This window comes from Carcharodon carcharias, chromosome 3, assembly GCF_017639515.1.
Source record: "Carcharodon carcharias isolate sCarCar2 chromosome 3, sCarCar2.pri, whole genome shotgun sequence".
Taxonomy (NCBI): Eukaryota; Metazoa; Chordata; class Chondrichthyes; order Lamniformes; family Lamnidae; genus Carcharodon; species Carcharodon carcharias.
In genome coordinates, this window is record NC_054469.1 from 155,638,228 (window position 1) to 155,659,391 (window position 21,164).

Below are 21,164 nucleotides of genomic sequence, written 5' to 3' on the forward strand. Positions count from 1 at the left end.
TCCTATCACCCTAGAGGGAACATATTGAGCCTGTACCCTCCCATTTCCTTTTTGAATGCCCCCCACTTCTCCACACATAGATTCCCCCACAAGTAGCTGTTCCCAGTCTACCTTGGCCAGATCCTGCCTTATTTTACTAAAATCCACTCTCCCCCAGTCCAAAACATTTTTTTGCAACTTGTCTACTTCTTTGTCCATAACAAGCTTAAACTGTACCATGTTGTGGTCGCTATCACGAAAATGCTCCCCCACCACCACCTCAGCCACTTGTCTGGCTTCATTCCCCAGATTTAGGTCCAGCACTCCGCTGTCCCTTGTTGGACCCTCTACATATTGACCTGAAAAGCTCTCCTGGACACATTTCAAGAAATCCACTCCATCCAAGCCCTTAACACTATGTCTATCCCAATTAATGTTGGGAAAGTTGAAATCACCTGATATAATTACCCTATTGTGATTGCTTTTACACACCTCTGCAAATTGTGCACATATTTGCTCCTCAATTTCCTGCTGATTATCTGGGGGCCTATAATAAATACCTATCAATTTGGCTGCTCCTTTTTTATTCCTAAACTCTACCCACAAAGCTTCATTTGATGCCCCCTCCAAGATATCATCTCTCCTTACTGCAGTAACTGACTCCTTAACTAAAATGCAATGCCTCCTCCTCTTTTACCCCCTCCCCTATCTCGCCTGAAGATTCTAAATTCCAGAATGTTGAGCTGCTAATCCTGCCCTTCCCTCAACCATGTCTCAGTGATGGCTACTATGTCACAATCCTCACCCTTAACTCATCTGTTTTACCTGTAATACTCTTGGCATTCCTCATTCAGGGCCCTCAGGTGTGAGATGAGGCATCTGTAATGAAGCCTGGTCGGCAGCCTCTGATGATGCTGAAAATAACAACAAGGACAGTGGATCAGTTAGCGTCCACACACTGACACACTTCATCCCTTTCTGCCAGACTCATAATGCGCTCAACCTTCTAGAACCTAAGGAGACGAACATTGGTGGGGTGGCGAATAGTCAGGAGGAGGCCCAAACATTACAGGCGGATATAGATGGGCTGGTCAGATGGCCTAAGGAATGCCAAATGGAAAGTTATGTGGATAAGTGTGAGGTGATGCACTTGGGCAGGACAAACAAGGTACGGGAGTACACAAGGAATGGTAGGACCATGGAAAGTAAGGACAATTAGAGAGACCTTGCTGGGCATGTTGCCAGGCCCGTTAAGGTAGCAGGACAGGTACATAAGGTGTTTAGGAAGGTAAATGCCATACTTGCCTTTATTAGCCAAGGAATAGAACGTAGGAACAGGGAGGTCATGTTGCAAAAGCAAAAAACGCTGTCGAGGCCACAGCTATAGTTCTGCGTTCAGTTGTAATCAGCGCTTCATGGGAGGGATGTGATTGGAGTGGAGAGAGTGCAGAGGTCGCTGACCATGATGCATGCTGGCCTGGAGAGTTGAAGTTATGAGGACACATAGCATACACTGGTGATATTTGCCGTGGAGCACAGGAAATTGAGGGGTGACATTATTGAGCTTCATAACATTATGAGGGGTTTAGATCAAGTGGACAGAAAGGAACTTTTCCCCTTGGCCGAGGGATGACTAACCTGGTGGCCTTTATTTAAGGTAAGGGGCATGAGGTTGACAGATGAGGTGAAGAGGAACTTTTGCACACAGTAATGTGGGACGCACTGGCTGAAAGGGTGGTGGAGGCAGAAACCCTCCTAGCATGTAATAAGTATTTGGGTGTGCAGTTGTGATGCCATGGCATACCAAGGCCATGGAGATAGTGGTCAGAAATGGGATAAGATGACTTTGGAAGGAGCTACAGACACGCACATCTTCGAAGGGCTGAGGGACCTTTGTCTATGACCCACACGTCTGACTCTATCGGTCTGTGAATGAGCAGTGTTGCTGCATTAACGATTCCAACAATCATCAGTGCTTTGCAAGGTGGGAAGACAGAGCAGAAGGGACTGTGGACCTCAAATACCTGGCTGCTCGACCCCAGCCTCACTGACACCTGTAGATCTGGGCGCATGGTGCCTTTCAAGCTCCAGGACCTCCTGCTCAAAACAGTTCAATATCACCAGCTGGGCCTGGCCGCCTCCAGTCCGCAAATGCTCATAAGCATTATGCACATTTTTCTCCTGCAAATCAGAAAAGACCGTTCATTGGGCTAGTCGCACATGTACTCTGCATGAGCATGCCACACCCCAATCACAGTGGCCCATCTGAGGCCTCCAGTGCCTCCTCTCCACGCTACTGCTGATCAGTCACAAAAATATAGTACAGCTGCTCCCAACTGCCCACCCACAACGCCCACCTTGGACAAACTCTGCATCCATCACTTTCAGAAACACACGGTCTTCGCTCCCATGGCAAGGAGGCGCAACTAGGTGCGGTGCCGAGGGCACCAGATGGCTCTTGGCCATGAGACCTGAAGGCTCCCCTTCCACCATCTCATCACTGTGAATAGGACATGCGTTGGAGTTCTGAGTATGTGCCCAGCTGCATCTCCTGCAGGTTGCCCCCAGACTAGTCATGTGCTACTAAGACCAACACATGGTGCGGGGAGAACCCATCTTCTCAGAAACCACTGAGGCTGATGTAAGCATGGTCACTATCTGCTTGCCCACCCAGCGTGTGACAAATGCCCAACGTGAGTCAATGCAGTCACGACAGTAAGACTTGGGGGGTGGTGGGGGCCCTCTAAGGCCACAGCTCCCTGCTGGGTTAAATGCCCAATGCCAACATGACAGGAGGCTACCAGGCTTTTTTTTAAACGGACTGCCGGGTTGCTATTGGACCCGGGGGTCTTTATACGCCCACCGCAAACTTCAGACTCCCGCTCTCCACAGGAGTCGGAAATGTGCTGGACAGACTTTAATTGGCCCGCCTGCGCAAAATGGCAGCGCCACCCATGTTAGCACCTGTTCCACCCCCCTAACGGAAAATTTTGGCCAAAAGTCCGGAAGGATGAACTGACCTCCAAACCAAAAAATAATTGTAATTTTGCCCCTGTGGAAAATTTGCCTATGAGACTAGACATGCTGACAGAGACCAGTAATGACCTAGAAAGGATAATTCTGTTATTGTCCCTTCCACCAAATGCTTGTTTCATTTGATGCATAACTGGCAGGAATGGTAAGAAAGGCAATATTTTCCACTTCTCCAGCTCCTTTCTCAAATTTAGGGGGATTATTTTCAAAAGATTTACATGAATGCAGCGCTTTTATTGATTGCGATATTGAAGAGCTCCTCCATGATCAGGGGGTGAACTTTATAGTTCGAATCAGGCACACTGCACCGCCCCCCCCCCGCCTCCCCACCCCCCACTATTATGTAAAATCTAACATGATGACAGCCCACCTGCCATTTTAAAAAAAATCCCAAAATTAAGTTTAACAACCCAATAAACTGCTATTTTAAATTGCTTGCGCCCTTTTTCAGTGGGCGCACATGAGAAATATTTAGGGTGTTCTATGCCAGGTATGAGGAGGCATTGCAAAGACTGATAGAAAGGCTTCAACCGGGGTCTATGGCTGCATGCAGCAGAATAGTATGCTGATAAATGTGGGAGAGCTTCCAAGTGTTTTAAGTTCCTTTAATAATTATTTTCAGCCTGCAATAGGGATTAAGCTGAAGTTTGTAAACTCCTATACAGCACCCAGAGAACAATGTCCCTCGTAGGAATTATCCGTTCTGGAGGAGGCATCTCCAGTGAGAAGGAGAAAGAGGAAAGCAGTTGGCCAGGGACAGGTGCGCCCTATGGTCCAGCAAGGTGAGGAACCTGCTGCTGTGCAAGGTCAGCAGGCAAGCAGAGATGTGTGAAGGCACTATCTTGTCTACAGGTCAGGACAAGTGGGCAAGCTAGTCAAGAAAGCATATGGAATGCTTTCCTTTATTGGGAGAGGTACTGAATATAAAAGCAGGGATGTAATGGTGGAACTGTATAAAACACTGGTTAGGCCACAGCTGGAATTTTGCATACAGTTCTGGTCACCTCATTACAGGAAGGTCTTTATTTCAAACATATGCTGGGAGATCAGTCCTCACTGTCTTTTCAAGGATCTGGCTCAATAACACAGGGTCTGTGTAGCATATTTATAGATCTGGGTTATGTTAAAACACAATGGCTGGGATTTTCCGGCCCCGTCATGGGCGAGGTGGTGCCTCAGCCAGAAGTCCATTGACTTGCGGCGGGACCGGAAGATCCCGGCGGCGGGCGGGTGCGGGAAATTCCACCCAATGTCTTATACATACATCACTTAATCAAAAGCCTTCTGCAAATGTCCTGTTATCTCAACAGTTGTGGCATTTCTGCTTTAGCAGGGATGCATTTATGTCTGTGATTTAATGTCTCCCTGTCAGTTTTGGTTATCTCCTTAATGCCTTGTTTACCCAAGCTGTGAATGTCGTTAAGTTGAGCTCCCACGATACCATACCCATTGTGCCTATGTGTTGGCTATATTTCCCATCATGCTTAGGAATAACTCTTACAACTACATTTAAAGCTATTGATGTTAATAACTACATTTGTTTATTTTTAAAATGCACATTTTAATATCAGTTTTAATATAGAGTTATTTCATCTCCCATGTCAGTCCCTCCTTTTGGATCTCTGGTCAGGCACTACCTGGCCCAGGAGGGACATTGCCCCTAGATCTTCCAGTTACCAGAATATCTAGGTCTTCTAGAGTCCGGTGGGCTTCGGGTCTGCTACTCTACTGTTCTCTTACGGCTTTGTTTAAGTCTTATTGAAGTATACTTCTTAATGGCCAATACTGGCATAGGATTATGCAGGTTTGTGCATGATATCCTGGGACCTGGGTGCTAGGGATGTTCTGCACACCGGAACCTTTGGATGGATGGCTCCTGAGAGACAAGGGGTACCCTCTCAAGGGATGGCTTATGACCTCTTATCAGAAATCTACGCATAGAGCCTAAGAGTCATACAACAAAAGCCATGCTTCCATCAGGGTCATCACTGAGCAGAACATTGATCCGCTCAAAATGAGATTCAGATGTCTGGACTGTTCAGGTGGCGCACTATAATATACACCTGCTTGTGTGTCACTTGGCTCATCAGATTACACATTTTAGGTATCTGAAATGAGAAAGACACAAGGATAAAGTTGTGAAGTGGAGACAGTGGTGGGGGCAGGATGTTGCAGGAGGGTGGGGGAGTGTGGTGGTGGGGGTAAATAAGAGTTGCATGCTTACACCATCCAAAGCTTGTAAATCAGAAGAGAGTGTGGGATGAGGGGGAGGTGGGATGTGCTCATTACATAACCTGGCTCTCCAGAGAGGGGAGGCCCTGGCAGCGGAGAATGTCATAAAACATCCTGATGTCGCCTGATGGTGATAGCAGCTGCTTACCTGCTATCGTGTGGTCCATTTGACCCTCTCTGCTTTCCTGAAAGGAACAAGGAACCTGGATGCGGGTTCTCCAGGAATTCCAGGCGACCGATCCCCTGCTCTCCTTGGCCCTGGTCCCTGGAGGTCAGATACAAGGCAATTGAATGCAGGTCAGAACGCATACCCAGTTTCCCATCAGTGATTGCTGGATTTCGCCCTCCATGATAGCCTTTCAATGGAAGAAGCCATGTGTACTGAAAAGTGGGTGATCGCAGTGCTCAAGACCTGGATGGACTCCTCCACTGTCCATACCAGTGTAAGCAAACCCTCTAGAAGTTCTGCCGCATTTCCACATACCTTGCATGGTATGTCCACATTTGCCACCTGACAGACAACTCCAGAGGCTCCTCCTCAATCTAGGTTGCTTCTAGCACAGCTGAGAGTCAGAGGCCAGCACAACCTCAATCCCCGACAGCTGGTCTTGCAACTGTGATGTGCTCCCACAAGCATGTGGTTCCCTTACCGCTGAGTGTCGCATGCCCATCAAAGTGGGTGTATCTGCATTGGTGTTAGGTGCTGTGTAAGGATGTGATGATGCACCCTCTGAGGCTCCCTTCTCTTCTTCAGAAGTTAACGATGGGCCCTCAGGGCTGGTGGCTGGAGCTGAAGAGGTTTCATCTGTGGTGGAAACAAGCAAGGATAATGAAGGGGACCATTTTCATTTGAACGGACTTCAGAGATACACACTTCCTACATACATGCACACGCACACACGCATGCACACTTGGGAGATGGTAAACAGGGTTGAACCTTTAGCCCTTCAAAATTGCGACACACTTTCCTCCCAAATGCAACAAACCACCAAAGTCATTCTGAACAATGCTCTCCCTCCCCGCCACCTTCTCCCATTCCCCCTCCACCTCCTTCAGCCCTATCTTTGCAGAAAAAAGCTATGTGCCTTGGAATCTCACCACCCCAGGGCTGTCCACGCCAAAGCCAATGGTGCAACTCTATCGGTTTGATGCCAACTCCAGCAACTCTTCCTCCAACAAAGTGAAAATTGCAAGGATAGGCACTCCTCCTCCTTTCCTTGACCTCTCACAGGCATTATGTGCCCTCTTATCCTGTAGAGGAAAAGAGACATTGTAATCTGTCCTCTGTGAAAATACCATGCTTTCATTTGTGCACCCAACATGTCTGTTGTCAGCGGACAACTCTTCTCAAGGATCCTTGCTAACTAACAGGTCTTGTACTTCAGAAGACCATACCCCCAACCACTTCCACCCCGTAATTCCCCAGTGCTATGCAGTGTGGCATGTCTCCTTCATGCCACTTTGTACACTTGACCAAGGCACTAGGCAATCCCACACTTGACACACATCACACCCTCACATCCTTCCATATAGGTCTATCAGAAAATGGTTGCACACTCACCCTCGCCGATCATAAGAGGCCATTGAGCCTCTTATGGCATTGCAACCAGCTGCTTTGGACAACTCCCTAAATGTTGACTTCCTCTGCAAACTCCAGCCAGGCTTCTTTGATCTGCCGGAGAGGTCTCTTCTCATTAGCTGGCATAATGACCCCCCTCAGACCACACACAGCCTGAAGAAGGACACACAAGGAGTCAGCGTCAAACTGCGGGGCCATCCTTAGCCTGGGCCCCTCAATCTGCCCTTCCTCCATTATCCCTGGCAAATGTAAAGCTGGGGAAGGTGCTGGTGGAGTTTCCTCCTCTGTGGAGAGACAAACCAAGTTAAAAGGTAGATTTTGAGTCTTTTTCATAACACTTCTTATTCAGAAGGGAAATGGGACAGGTGTGCTCAGGTGTTCTTTTCTCCCTGGCAAGGAGCCTAAATGAGACACTGCTTAGTCACCAAAATGAAAAAAAAAACATGCTCTCACCTCTTGCTTATCCAATACTTCAGTGGCTTCCAAACAGTCTTCTGCCAAGCACTTATTTCTCCACATGTAGATTTCTAGTGTAGCTGCCACAAGCCCATGCCAGGGTCTCTTTAAATGGGTGATTGTGACTGACTTTCAATTCATGGCCTGACCCCCTTTCTGCCAGATGATCCCCCTCTGAAGGGGTAAGTACCAGTACAGCTGACTGCCATTCTACCTCACCTGAACAAGATTAGTTTCTTGTCAGCCTCTCTGAGATAGAAATGACTCCACAGAACCCTTATTGTTAGAGATTTTCCAAATCTTACTAGACCTGCTGGGGTGTGTCTGAGATATGTAATCAAATAGAAGAAATCATACCAGCTTGCATCTCTTGTATTTTTGTGCTCAAATCATATGTTTCCTGATTGTTTATAGAAGTTGAACGAATGAGGAAGGTTTTTACCATAGGTGTACAATCTACCTAATTTTTTTCACCAAAGTTCATTCTTTACATGAAAAGCTCCCTCCGATTACACATTTCACTTTATTTACTACATGCTGTGATTTATCTCACTGTATTTTACTGTTGCACTTATTTTACCCAACTTTTACAACCATTATTGGCAGTTACTATGATTTTGCTGGGAATTGTCTTATACCATATTTTATTGTTACTGACGTATTTTAGTTTATTTTTTGGTGTCAAAGACGCCATTGCTGCCACTCTTCAGCAAAGAACTGAGAATCAACATCAACTGTGAAGCAGTACATGTGGGTGGGGGGGAAGGGTAAAAGATCATTTTACACCAGTAGGCCATTTTTTGCAAAGGGGTCGGTGTTATTGCCTTCCCTCTCCCTTCGAGTCAGGTAACAAGAATATTTGATTGTATGTTGTAGTTTTTTTTATCTGGCTTTATTTATTCCAACTGAGATTGGATATAACAAATCCACATTTAGGTTAGATTGGGTATGCTCAGAAATAAACTTAGTTATTCTATGGATGCAATTTAGAGCAGAATAATACGATATTGTTTACAAAGTCAGCTTATGGGAAAGTGTCAGGCTTAAAATGCTGTTTGAAGTATACTTCTAACACATCTGGTCAGAAAAGCTCCAATCACAATCACAAACTCATACCTATAAATCCTTTGTGTTGACATGCTTTTCTGATTTTCTATGGCAATCTATTCATACCAGTTTAGGTCAAATAATTAATCATAACTCATTTGAAGGCTCATGGACAGAGTTTAGTGTTTTAATCTGATGCTATGATAGCGCTATGGTTTAAAACAAGACCTCCTCGAAATGTCCCTATTTCCTTTCTTTTAAATTAAAACAAATGGCACTGTAACCACGTCATCTCTTTTGTACTATTCTCAAATACAGTTACATCTAGGTATTATCATGATAGCATTTCCATCATGTATTTATAATAGGAAATCTAAGTGGACAGTTTTTTTAATTATGACATTCTCATCTATAGCATCTGCAGGAATAGCAGTGTCTCAACGGAAAGTACGTCAAATCAGTGACCCAATCCAACAGATTCTCATTCAGCTGCACAAAATCATCTATATTACACAGGTATGTGTTCCAATTAATTTGATTTGTTGTATTTCCTTCCATATTATTTTAAAAAATGTGTTCATGGGACGTGAGCATCCCTGGCAAGGTCAGCATTTGTGGCCCATCTCTAATTGCCCTTAAGATGGTGGTGATGAGCTGCCTTATTAAACCACTGCAGTCTGTGTGGTATAGGTTTTCCCATGATGCTCTTACAAAAGGATTTCCAGACATTTATCCTAGCGACAGTGAAGGAACAGTGATTCAGTTCCAAGTAAGGATAGTGTGTGGCTTGGAGGAGAACTTGCAGGTCATGGTGTTCCTATGCAACTATTGCTTTTGTCCTTCCAGATAGTAAAAGTCGCAGATTTGGAAGGAATAGTTGGAGAAGAGTTGGTTAGTTACTGCAGTGCTCCTTGTAACTGGTATGCACTGTGCACTGATGGTGGAGGGAGAGAATATTTAATTTGCTGGATGGAGTGCTGATCAAGCTGGCTGCTTTGTCCTCGATGGTGTTGAGCTTCTTGAGTGTTGTTGGAGCTGTACTCATCCAGACAGGTGGAGAGTATCCAATCAGTTTCTTGACTTGCACCTTATAGATGGTGGACAGGCTTTGGGGGATCGGGAAGTGGTTTCTCAGCACAGAATTCCCAGCCTCTGAGTTTCTCCTGTAGCCATAGTATTTATATGGCTGGCCCAGCTATGTTTCTAGTCAATGGTAACCTCCCAGGGATGGTGATGGTGGGGTATTCAGTGATGGAAATACCTTTAAATGTGAAGAGGAGATGGTAGATTCTCTTTGTTGGAGATGGTCATTGTCTGACAATTGGAAGGCACGAATGTTACTTGCCACTTATCAGTCCAAGCCTGAATGTTGTCCAGGTTTTACTGCATGTAAGCATGGACTGCTTCAGCATCTGAGGAGCTGCAAATATTATTGAACATTGTGCAATCTTCAATGAAAATCCCTACTTTTGACCTTATGATGGAAGAAAGATCTTTGATGAAGCAGCTGAAGATGGTCAGGCCTAGGACACTAACCTGAAGAACTCCTGCAGCAATGTCCTTCAACTTGGCTGATTGGCCTCCAACATCCATTGTGCTAGGTATAATTGTGACTGGTGAAAAGTTTTCCCCTTGAGACCCATTGACTTTAGTGTTGCTGGGCCTCCTTGATGCCACACTTGGTTAAATATTGCCTTGATGTCAAGGACAGTTACTCTCACTTCACCCCTGGAAGCCATCTCATTTTCCCATGTTTGGACCAATGTTGCAATTAGGCCTGAAGCCAAGTGGGTCCTGGCAGAACCCAAATTGAGCATCAGTGAGCAGGTGTGTGACTGCCACTTGATAGCACTGTCGACCACACCCTCTATCACTTTGCTGATGTTTAAGAGTGGGCTGATGGGGCGGTAATTGGCTAGTTTGGATGTGTCCTGCTTATTATGGACACTAGGACATATCTGTGGAATTTTCCATATTGTTGGGTACATTCCAGTGTTGCAGCTGTACTGGAACAGCTTGGCTGGTAGCTCTGGAGGACAAATCTGAAGATGCACATCAAGCTGAAGATGGTTGCAAATGTTTCAGTCTTGTCTTTTGCACTGGTGCTGGGCTCCTCAATCATAGAACATTGTGATGTTTTTGGCACTGGCTCCTCCAGTCTGTTATTTAATTGTCCAACATCGTTCACAACTAAATGTGGCAAGACTGCAGATCTTTGATCTTATTCTTTAGTAGTGGGATCACTTTGCTCTGCATGTCACATACTGCAACCTTTGTTCAGCATGCACATAATCCTGTACTGTGTTGCTACAAGGCTGGCAGCTCATTTTTTTAATGTATGCCTGGTGTTGCTTCTGGCATGATCTCCCAAGCTCTTCATTGAATCAGAGTTAACCCCTTGGCTTGATGGTAATGGTAGAATGAGGGACATGCTGGACCATGAGATGCCAGGTGCTAATTGAATGCAATTCTGCTGAGAGCCCACAGCATCTTATGGATGCCCAGTTTTAAGCTGCTAAATCTCATCTGAATCCACACCAGTTAACATGGTGGGAGTGCCAGACAGGAAGATAAACGATATCCTAAGTGTGAAGATGGACTTGACTTTGTCTCTTCAAAGACTTAGCCATTGTCACTCCTACAAATTCTGAGATGGGCAAATGCATCTGCAACAGGTAGTTTGTTGATGGTGAGGCCAAGTATGTTTTTCATTCTTGTTGGTTCGCTGACTACCTGCTATAGGCCCAGTCTGGCAGATATGTCCTTCAAGACTCACCCAGCTCAGTCAATAGTAGTCCTACTGAGCCATTTTTGGTGATGGGCATTGAAGTCCCAGGCCCAAAGTACACTCTCTGTCCTTGCTTCTCTCATTGCTTCTTCTAGGTGATATTCAACATGAAGAAGTACTGATTCATCTACAGAGGGAGGGCAGTGTGTAGTAATCAAGTGGTTTCCTTGCCTATGTTTAACCTAATGCCATGAGACCTCATGGGTTCTAGAGTCAATGCTAAGGACCCTGAGAGCCACTCCCTTCCCAGCTGTATACTACTGTGCTGTCATCTCTGTCTGGTGGGACAGACATCCCCCAGGATGGTGATGGAGAATTTTGGGACGTTGACAATAAGGCATGATTCAGTGAGTATGACTATGTCAGGCTGTTGCTTAACTAGTCTGGGAGACAGCTCTCCCAACTTTAGGCAAGTCCACAGATGATGGTGAGGAAGACTTTGCAGTGTTGACTGGGCAGTATATGTCTTTGTTGTTCCCAGTGTCTAGGTCAAAGCCAGGTGGCCTGTTTGGTTTTATTTTATATAAATTTTTCTGTAGCAGTTTGATACAATTGAGTGGCTTGCTAGGCCATTTCAGAGGGCAGTTAAGAATCAACCACATTGCTGTGGGTCTGGAGTCACATGTGGACCAGACTGGTTAAAGACAGCAGATTTCCTTCCCTAAAAGACATTAGACAACCTGGTAGTTTCATGGTCATTATTACGGAAATGTCTTAATTACTGCAAAGCTCTTCTTTTATTTATATCTGTGCAGCTCTTGTTTTAAATAAATGCTATTAAACCATGGATTTATTTTCTAAAAAGCACATCCTCCACTTAAATAATGAGGTTAATAACCACATAATTTATAAGTAAGAGGTGAATTTTAAGCTGCCACTGTTATAGTCCTGACAGCCAGTTGGTGAAGGAAGCATTATAGGTATCTATCGTCTGATTCCACTCCACTCCTGTGTCATTAATTGTCACTTTATATGCACTCAAGTAACCGTCCAATCAGTGCTCCTCACTTATATGTTCTTAACTTCAATTGATACAATTAACAGCCAGGGTAGATGGATTTCTGTGCATGTGGCAGTTTAAGACACCAAAAATTGCCAGCATGTTGGGAAGTCAATAACTTACTAAATTCTGCATTTGACTGTACACATTCATTAATGTACAGGAAAGCCTGGTGCAACTGTTGGACCTGATATTTACACATGTTAAAAAGCAATTGAATGGAGTTTTATCTCTAGATTCTGTTGTTAGCTTTGAACATCTGGATCTCCCGTGCTTCCTGGAACTCACCAGATTGAGTATGGAGAGAGGACAGTGGGGATTGGAAGGGCGGGGCGATTGACAGGCAAGAAAGTCTTTAAATGTTGAGATATGATAGCTGTTTCCTAGCCAAAGTAAAAGGTGTTTGCACACAGGACTTGCCCTAAGAATGTGCTTTCACTGCTTTGGAACTCATTTTCAGTACTTTAGAGGTCATTTCTAATGTCTTGGAGTATTTTTGCCTTTGATCTACACTTCAGAGCTGTCAGCCTTCACAGCAACATGGGAGCCACTTACGCAGCTCACCTTGGACGTCTGATGAGGAACAAGAGGAATAACAACAGCAACACCACCAACAGGAACAGCAGAAGCTGTTTTCTGAACCACCTCCTATGAAGAAACGAGTGTTGAGCTGCTGTTTCACAGGAGGTGATACCCCTAACACAGGGTATACATGCAGAGGATTAGCCTTTTGGGCAATCTGATCCAAAAGCTGAAAAATGTGATTAGGCTGCAAAGTTATTTCCTGGCCAGCACAAGACATGATAGGCCAAATTGCCACCTCCTTTGCTGTAAACTTCTATGATTATTTGAGCGCCAGTACTTCAGGATGCTCAGACTTTCCTGTCAGGTGGTTGCTGACATTAGCAGTCTCCTGAAAAAAGACCTTGTACCAAGTGGGCCAGATGGCTATGCATTGTCTGTGGTGTGAAGATCACCACAGTACTTAATTTCTTAATTTATGGCTTCTTCCAGGGATTTGCAAGAGAGATTTGGTGAATCTCACAGTGAGTGGACACAAGTGCATCTTCAATGTGATGGATGCCATGTTTGCTAGAATTGGCCCTACTGTGCACTTCCCAACTGATAATGCCAGTGAGAATGTGAGCGCCCTTGGATATGTGCTCTGGCTGGATTTCTCCAGGTCCAGGGAGTCATGGATTACACACGTGGCAATCAAGGGGCCCTCAGATTACATAGTAGCATTCATCAATCAAAAAGGATTGCATCAATGTTCAGCTTGTATGCAACCAACTAGAGATCATCATGAATGTGGATCCAAGATCAACATTCTTCAGGTTATTACTGACCAGAACCTGAACTGGACCAGCCATATAAATACTGTGGCTACAAGCGCAGGTCAGAGGCTGGGATTCTGCAGTGAGTAAGTCACCTCCCAAAATCTGTCCACCATCTAAAGAGCACAAGTCAGGAGTGTGATGAAATACTCCCCACTTGCCTGAGTGAGTGAAGATCCAGCAACACTCAAGAAGCTTGAAACCATCCAGAACAAAGCAACCCACTGGATTGGTACCCCATCCACCACTTTCAACAGCCAGTCCTTCCACCACTGATGCATGGTGACAGCAGTGTGTACCATCTACAAGATGCACTGCAGCAATTCATCAAGGTTCCTTCAACAGCACCTTCCAAACCCCAACCTCTATGACCTAGAAAGGCAAGGATAGCAGATGCACGGGAACACCACCACCTACAAGCTCCCCTCCACACCACAGACCATCTTGACTTGGAACAATATCACCGTTCCTTCACTGTCACTGGGTCAAAATCCTGGAACTCCCTTTCTACCAGCATTGTGGGTGTACTTACCCCAGTTGTTCAAGAAGACAGCTCATCCCCACCTTCTCAGGGGAAATTAGGGATGGCCAATAAATGCTGACCTTGCCAATGACTCCCATGAAAGGAAAGAAGAAAAGATACTCAAGGAGCTGCCATGATGCCTTCATCCTGCACCAGTGAAACTTCCCACAGATATTCACCTTTAAGCAGTGTAAGCAGGTGGCTCCTTGGAGACAAGCAATACCCTCTAAGGATGTGCCTGAGGACAACAGTGAAGAGCCCTACCACTGACACCCAGAAAAGGTGCAACTGAAGCCACAAGTGCACAAGGATGGTCATTGAGCCAGCCTTTGGGATGCTAAAGATGCAACTGAGATGCCTACACAATTCTGGGGGAATTCTTCAGTATGTACCAGCAAAGTTATCCAGAATGATAGTGTTGTACTGCACTTTTTTTTATTCATTCTTGGTATGAGAGCATTGTTGGCAAGGCCAGCATTTATTTCCCATCTCTAAACACTCCTGACTTGTGCCACGTAGAAAGTAGATGGACTTTGGGAAATAAGGAGGTGAGTTACTTGCCGCAGAATTCCAAGCCTCTGACCTGATCATGTATTTATATGCTTAGTTCAGTTAAGTTTCTGACCAATGGTAAGCTAGGATGTTGATGGTGGGGAATTCAGCAATGATGATGCCATTAAATGTCAAGAGGAGATGGTTAGATTCGTTCTTTTTGGAAATGGTCATTGATTGCCACTTGTGTGGCATGAATGTCACTTCTACTTATCAGCCCAAGGCTGAATTTTGTGGAGGTCTTTTTGAGGACATGGTCTACTTCATTATCTGAGTTACCAGCATTGATAACATTACCATGATGCTTTGCTATTAGGCAAAACAGGTAATACTGCTGCTTGTAGGTGCTTCTTCTAGGAGATCTGTTGCATGGTTTATCAAGCTCATCTGTCTTGCAACTTCCTCACACATTCACTGTAGCTCATCTGTAAATTCTAAATGTATAAACCAGGTTATAAATTCAGGTTTAATTCCTTTTATTCAGAATTTTATTTAGAGGATTTTTACCTATTAGAAGAAAGGCTATACTTGCATTGGAGGCAATATAGTGAAGTTTCACTAGATTGGTCCCTGGGAGTAGAGGGTTGTCCTATGATGAGGGGCTGAGTAAATTGGGCCCATATTCTCTGGAGTTTAGAAGAATAAGAGGTGATTTCATTGAAATACACAAGATTCTGAAGTGGCTTGACAGGGTAGACACTTAGAGGTTGTTTGCCTGACAGGAAAATCTAGAACATAGTGGTACAATCTGAGGATAAGGCTACAATCATTTAGGACTGGGATGAGGAGAAACTTCTTCACTCAAAGGGCTATGAATCTTTGGAATTCTTATTCCAGAGGATTTTGGATATTTCATCATTGAATATATTTAATGCTGTGAGAGACAGATTTTTGATCTCTCCGGAAATCACGGATATGGGGCGCAGACTGGAAAGTGGAGTTGAAAGTGAACATCAGCCATGATAGTACTGAATAGTGTAGAAGGGTCGACGGGTCATATGGTCTTCTCCTACTCCTATTTCTTATGTTTTTAATTGCCCTTGGGAAGGTGGTGGTGGACCACTTTCTTGAACCTCTGCAGTAGTATAAAGTACACCCACAGTGTTTTTTTCTTGCAGCAACTTGATACAACTGAGCCATTTGCTAAGCCATTTCAGATTCAACCGCATTGCTGTGGGTTGGAGCCACATGTTGAGCAGATGGCAGATTTCTTTTACTAAAGGACATTAGTGAACCAGATGGGTTTTTACAACAATCTATTCATTTCATGATCATTATTAATAAGACTAGTATTTTATTTCAGATTTATTAATTAATTGGATTTAAATTTCACCAGCTGACATGGCAGGATTTGAATTTGTGTCTCCAAAACATTAGTCTAGCTTCCACATCACTAGTCCAGTAACATTACCAGCATGCTACTGTGCCTGTTGCATAGCAGCAAGGACCTGAACTAAAGGAGGAAATAGGTGATGAATTCTCTGCACCTTCAAAAGAGGAGGTGGAAGAGCTAGAGGAGGAGTTGAGGAGGAGCCTGATGTGCTGAAGGCAACTGTGGCCACTCACTTAGCTACCAGGGGTGCCCAGGATAGACTGACTCAGGTGCTTAAACTAATCTGAGGTAGTGCAGCCAATTAGCACACCAATTGTGAACCTGCTGTGCCCCTTTCCCAGAGCCTCCAGCACAAAAGGGTTCCATAAGCTGGGACTTTCCCATCCCAACAGCATGGGTGTAATGGTGGGCAGGGGGGAGTGATGCAGTGGGAGCTGAAAAATCAGTTTCCCATCGGCATAAAATGACAGGAGAGTTGTGCTCTTGCCTGTCATGGCAGGTCGCCATCCCCACCAGAGGCCGGCGTGAAGCTGTTTTGCATCCCGTTAATGGGATGCAGGTGAAGCCCCAACCGGAATTGTACCTCCCCTTCCAATTATCTAAGCCGCCACCAGAAGGTTATCACGCCTGTCTGGAACATGTCCAGACCAACAGTGCATGGATATGTCGGGACTCACCTGAAAGAAAGCCTGGGGCAACTTGCGGAGAGTGGAAAATGGAGGTCTCCAGCAATGGTGGATCCTGGAACACCACATGCAGCAGTGGGTGAGCGGAAGATCTACCACGTGGATCTTTGCACTGATGGAGCTTCCAGCACTTGTATCTTCACTCTGCAGGAGATCAGCTGCATGAGTTACTGTTGGGTGGCAATGGTCTATGCTGGTGGGGAATTAGACTGGGAGAAGAGAAATGAAGAGGTGGGACAGGTGTGGAGGCCTAGAGGGGGGCGGGGAGCTTGGGACTGGCAGGGGAAACAGAGATGTTGCAGGGGTTGTGGACTGGGCGAGGTGATATGGAGCTGGAGGGTGGAAAGGGCCGTGGTGGACTGCGTGTGGGGTTGGGTGCATACAGATGTGAACAGGCATGGGGGGGGATGAGGAGAAAGGGGTTCAGAGGGAGGGGTCTGTTGTGTCAACTGATGGGTCCTGGGGGGGCATACTCAGGGAATTATTGATAGGAGAGGATGGTGAGGGCTAAAGGGGGCAGTGGGAACTCGAAGGGTGGTTCCTGTGATAACGAATGAAGGGACGCTGAGTGTTGTTGGAGGGGACACACAAATAAAACTGCATTCTGGGGGTCAGCAGAATGGAGGGGTGGGGCATGCCTATTGCCACATGAGTGGGCTCCTCAGGAAGGTAGGGGATGTGGATATTCACCTGCAGGGGACAGAGGGTGATGGAGGAGGGTTGTAGGATGACTTTGGGAAGGTCAAAGGTTATGAGAGGGAGTGTATGGGTCACAAGGGGAAGTTGGAAGGTATTGGACTTAACCTGAAAAGTCACACTCACCACTCCCACTTGCAAATATCCAGAGTCTCATTCGAATATACGAACAAGGAGCAGGAGTAGGCCATTTGGTCCCTTGAGCCTCTCCATCATTTAATAAGATCATGGTTGAACTGATAGTAACCTCAAAACTGCATCCCGCCTACCCCCAGTTAACCTATCACACCCTTGCTTACCAAGAATCTATCTACTTACGCCTTAAAAATATTCAAAGACTCTATTTCCACAACCTTTTCAGGAAGAGAGTTCCGAAGACTCGCGACCCTCTGAGAGAAAAAATTTCACCTCATCTTCCCGTCATCCTCATTAAATGGGCGCCCCTTATTTTTAAACTGTGACCCCTAGTTCTAGATTCTTCCACAAGAGGAAACATCCTGTCCATATCCACCCTGTCAAGGCCCCTCAGGATTTAACATGTTTCAATCAAGCTGCCTCTGACTCTTCCAAATTCCAGTGGATACAAGCCTAACTTGTCCAACCTTTCCTCATAACACAACCCGCCCATTCCAGGTATTAATCTGGTAAACCATCTCTGAACTGCTTCCACATATTTACATTCCTCCTTAAATAAGGGGACCAATACTGTACGCAGTAGTCCAGATGTGGTCTCACTATAACCGAAACATAACCTCCCTACTTTTGTATTTAATTCCCCTCACAATAAATGACAACATTTTATTAACTTTCCTAATTACTTGCTGTACCTGCATACTAGCCTTTTGGGATTCATGCACTAAGACATCCAGATCACTCTGCATTTCAGAACTCTATAATCTCTCACAATTTAGATAATATGTTTCTCTTTTATATTTCCTGCCGAAATGGACAATTTCACATTTTCCCACATTATACTCCATTTGTCAGATCTTTGCCCACTCACTTAACTTTTTGTAGCCTCCCTTTATCCTCTTGACAACTTACTTTCCTACCTATCTTTGTGTCATCAGCAAATTTGGCAAGCATCCCATCCATCCCTTCATCCATGTTATTTATATAAATTGTGAACAGTTGAGGTCCCAGCACTGGGACGCCATTTGTTACATCTTGTCAACCTTAAGAAGACCCATTTATGACTACTTTCTGCTTCCTGTTAGTCAGTCAATCTTCTATCCATGCAATATGTTTCCCCTTATACCATGAGCTTTTATTTTCTACAATAACCTTTGATGTTGCACTTTATCAAATGCCTTCTGAAATATAAACACAGTACATCCACCAGCTCCTTTTATCCACAGCACGTTACTTCCTCAAAGAACTTCAATAAGTTAGCTAAACATGATTTCCTTTCAAAAAACCATGTTGACTCTGCCTGATTACCTTGAACTTATCCAAATGCCCTGCTATAGCTTTTTTAATAATAGCTTCTAACATTTTCCCTATGACAGATGTTAAGCTAACTGACCTGTAGTTTCCTGCTTTCTGTCTTCCTTTTTGAATAAAGGAGTTACATTTGCTATCTTCCATCTGATGGGACTTTCCCCAAATCTAGGGAATTTTGTAAAATTAAAACCAAAGCATCAACTATCTCACTAGCCACTTCTTTTAAGATCCTAGGATAATGCCCACAGATCTAACAATTTACTCAGTACCACCTCTCTGGTGATTGTAATTTTCCTGAGTTCCTCCCTCCATTCCATTTTCTGATTTATAGCTGCTTCTGGGATGTTACTTGTATCTCTTCCTGTCACGGTCTGTTTTTCATTTCCCGTAATACCCTCCTCTTTTGCCTTGTCTCTGCTCTTTGATTTACCAAATCTTCCCAAATTTGATCCCTTGCCGCCATTACTTAGTTTAAAACCCTCTCTACTTCCCTAGTTGTACTGATCACAAGAACAGTGGTCCTAGCACAGTTCTGGTGTAGATTGTCCCAACGGTACAGATCCCACTTTCCCCAGGACTGGTGAGTGTGCCCCTCGAACCAGAACCCACTTCTCCCACATCAGTCTTTGAGCTACATATTCATCTCCCTAATCTGATTTGTCCTATGCAGAATTTGAATGTGGCCCAGGTAATAATCCAGAGGTTATGACCTTTGAGGTTCTGCTTCTTAATTGGGTGCCAATCTCCTCATACTGACTGCAGAATTTCTCTCTTTTTCCTGGCTATCTCGTTGGTAGCAATGTAGAACATGATAACTGGGTCCTCTCTCTTCCACTGAAAGATCCTCTCCAGTGTTGAGCAGCTGTCCTGAATCCTGGCACCAAGCAGGCAACACAGCCGACTGGACTCATGCTCTTTGCTGCAGAGAATGGTGTCAATCCCTCTATAGGAACTATACTGTCCCCTACCGCTACATTCCTTGTAACTCCCCCCGCTTGAGTAGCTTCATGTACCATGGTGCCAAGGCCAGTCAGCTCATCCACTCTGCAGCCCCACCCTCATCCAAACAAGCTGAAAAAACCTCAAACCTGTTTTACAATTGTAAGGGCTTTTGCACTCCTGTCCCCTGGGTCTCCTTACCTGCTTCACTTGTGGTCATACCCTCCTGTCCCCGACCATTGACCAAATCAGAAGACCCTGTCCGAAGGGGTGTGACTGCCTCCTGGAATAAAGTGTCCAGGTAACTTTCCCCTTCCCTGATATGCTGCAGTGTCTGCAGCTTGGCTCCAGCTCAATAACTTGGAGCTGAAGTTCCTGCAGCCGCAAGCACTTATTGCAGATGAGTTTGCCCTGGATCATACCAGTATCCAAAAGCTCCCACATCCTGCAATCGCAGCATACCACCTGCCCTGCCACCTCCAATATGTGTTAATTAATTAATAATTGCTAATTAATTAATTGTACTCAATAAAGCCTACACCTCCCTATAGGTTTTGGCATTGCCAGTAAACTTTACAATACTGATAACACAACACAGCATTACAACACTGATAAAACTAATAACACGAGTTACTCGTTCACCTGCCTTTTCTACTGCACCAAAGTGGAAATCAAATACTGGAGGCTGAAAAAGAGTAGAAGAAAAATGCACCTCCTCCCCTCCCTTTGCCGATCTCCCAACTCAGTACACTTTATTTCTTGCAGTAAACCTTACCTAGAGCACCTATTTCCCCCTATGCACCCTATTCCCACCTTGAACCAAATTCCCAAATATACTCACTCGGTCTCTGTCTCACTCAGACCAAAGTCTCCCCTCACTGACTCGAGATGCTGCATGGGAGTTGGGTCATCAGGGGTGGGCAGAGTGGTAGGTCAGCTCAACTGGACAACTGAAGGGGAATCCCAGCACATAGTACTGACAATCCTTCTTCCTCACTGGGATATGTCTTTGTTGTGAGTCATGAACTATTTTCTTAAATGTCTGCCATTGTTCATCAACTGTTTTTTCTGCTAAAATCCTATTCCTGTCCACTCCTGACAACTCTTCCCTCATTCCATTGTAATTATCCTTACTTAAGTTTAGCACAGTTGTTTCCGATCCAAGTTTCTCAAACTAAATGTTAAATTCTACCATATTAGGGTCGCTACCTTCCTAGGGTATTGTTTACTCTGAGATCATTTATTAAACCTGCCTCATTACACATTACCGGATCCAAAATAGCCTGATCCATGGCTGGATCCACAACATATTGTTCTAGGAAACTGTCCGAATACAATCTATGAATTCCTGCTCATGGCTACCTCTGCCAAGTTGATTTTCCCAATCTACAAGATTAAAATCACGCATAATTAATATACTGCCTTTTTTACATGCCTTCATTATCTTCTGATTTATTCTCTGTCCTACAGTATTGCTACAGTCTGGGGGTCTACAGACTACTCCCACCAGTGTCTTCTTCCCCTTGTTATTTCCTACCTCC

General features: G+C 44.9%; 1 protein-coding gene across 1 annotated transcript in view; it reads left to right on the plus strand.

Moving 5' to 3' along the window:
- nek10 (NIMA-related kinase 10) overlaps positions 1 to 21,164 on the plus strand; it is a 351,428-nt gene that overhangs the window by 297,560 nt on the left and 32,704 nt on the right. Inside the window, exon 29 of the mRNA XM_041183993.1 lies at positions 8,742 to 8,842. Coding sequence (XP_041039927.1) covers positions 8,742 to 8,842 — 101 coding nt within the window. The remainder of the gene's footprint in view (positions 1 to 8,741; positions 8,843 to 21,164) is intronic.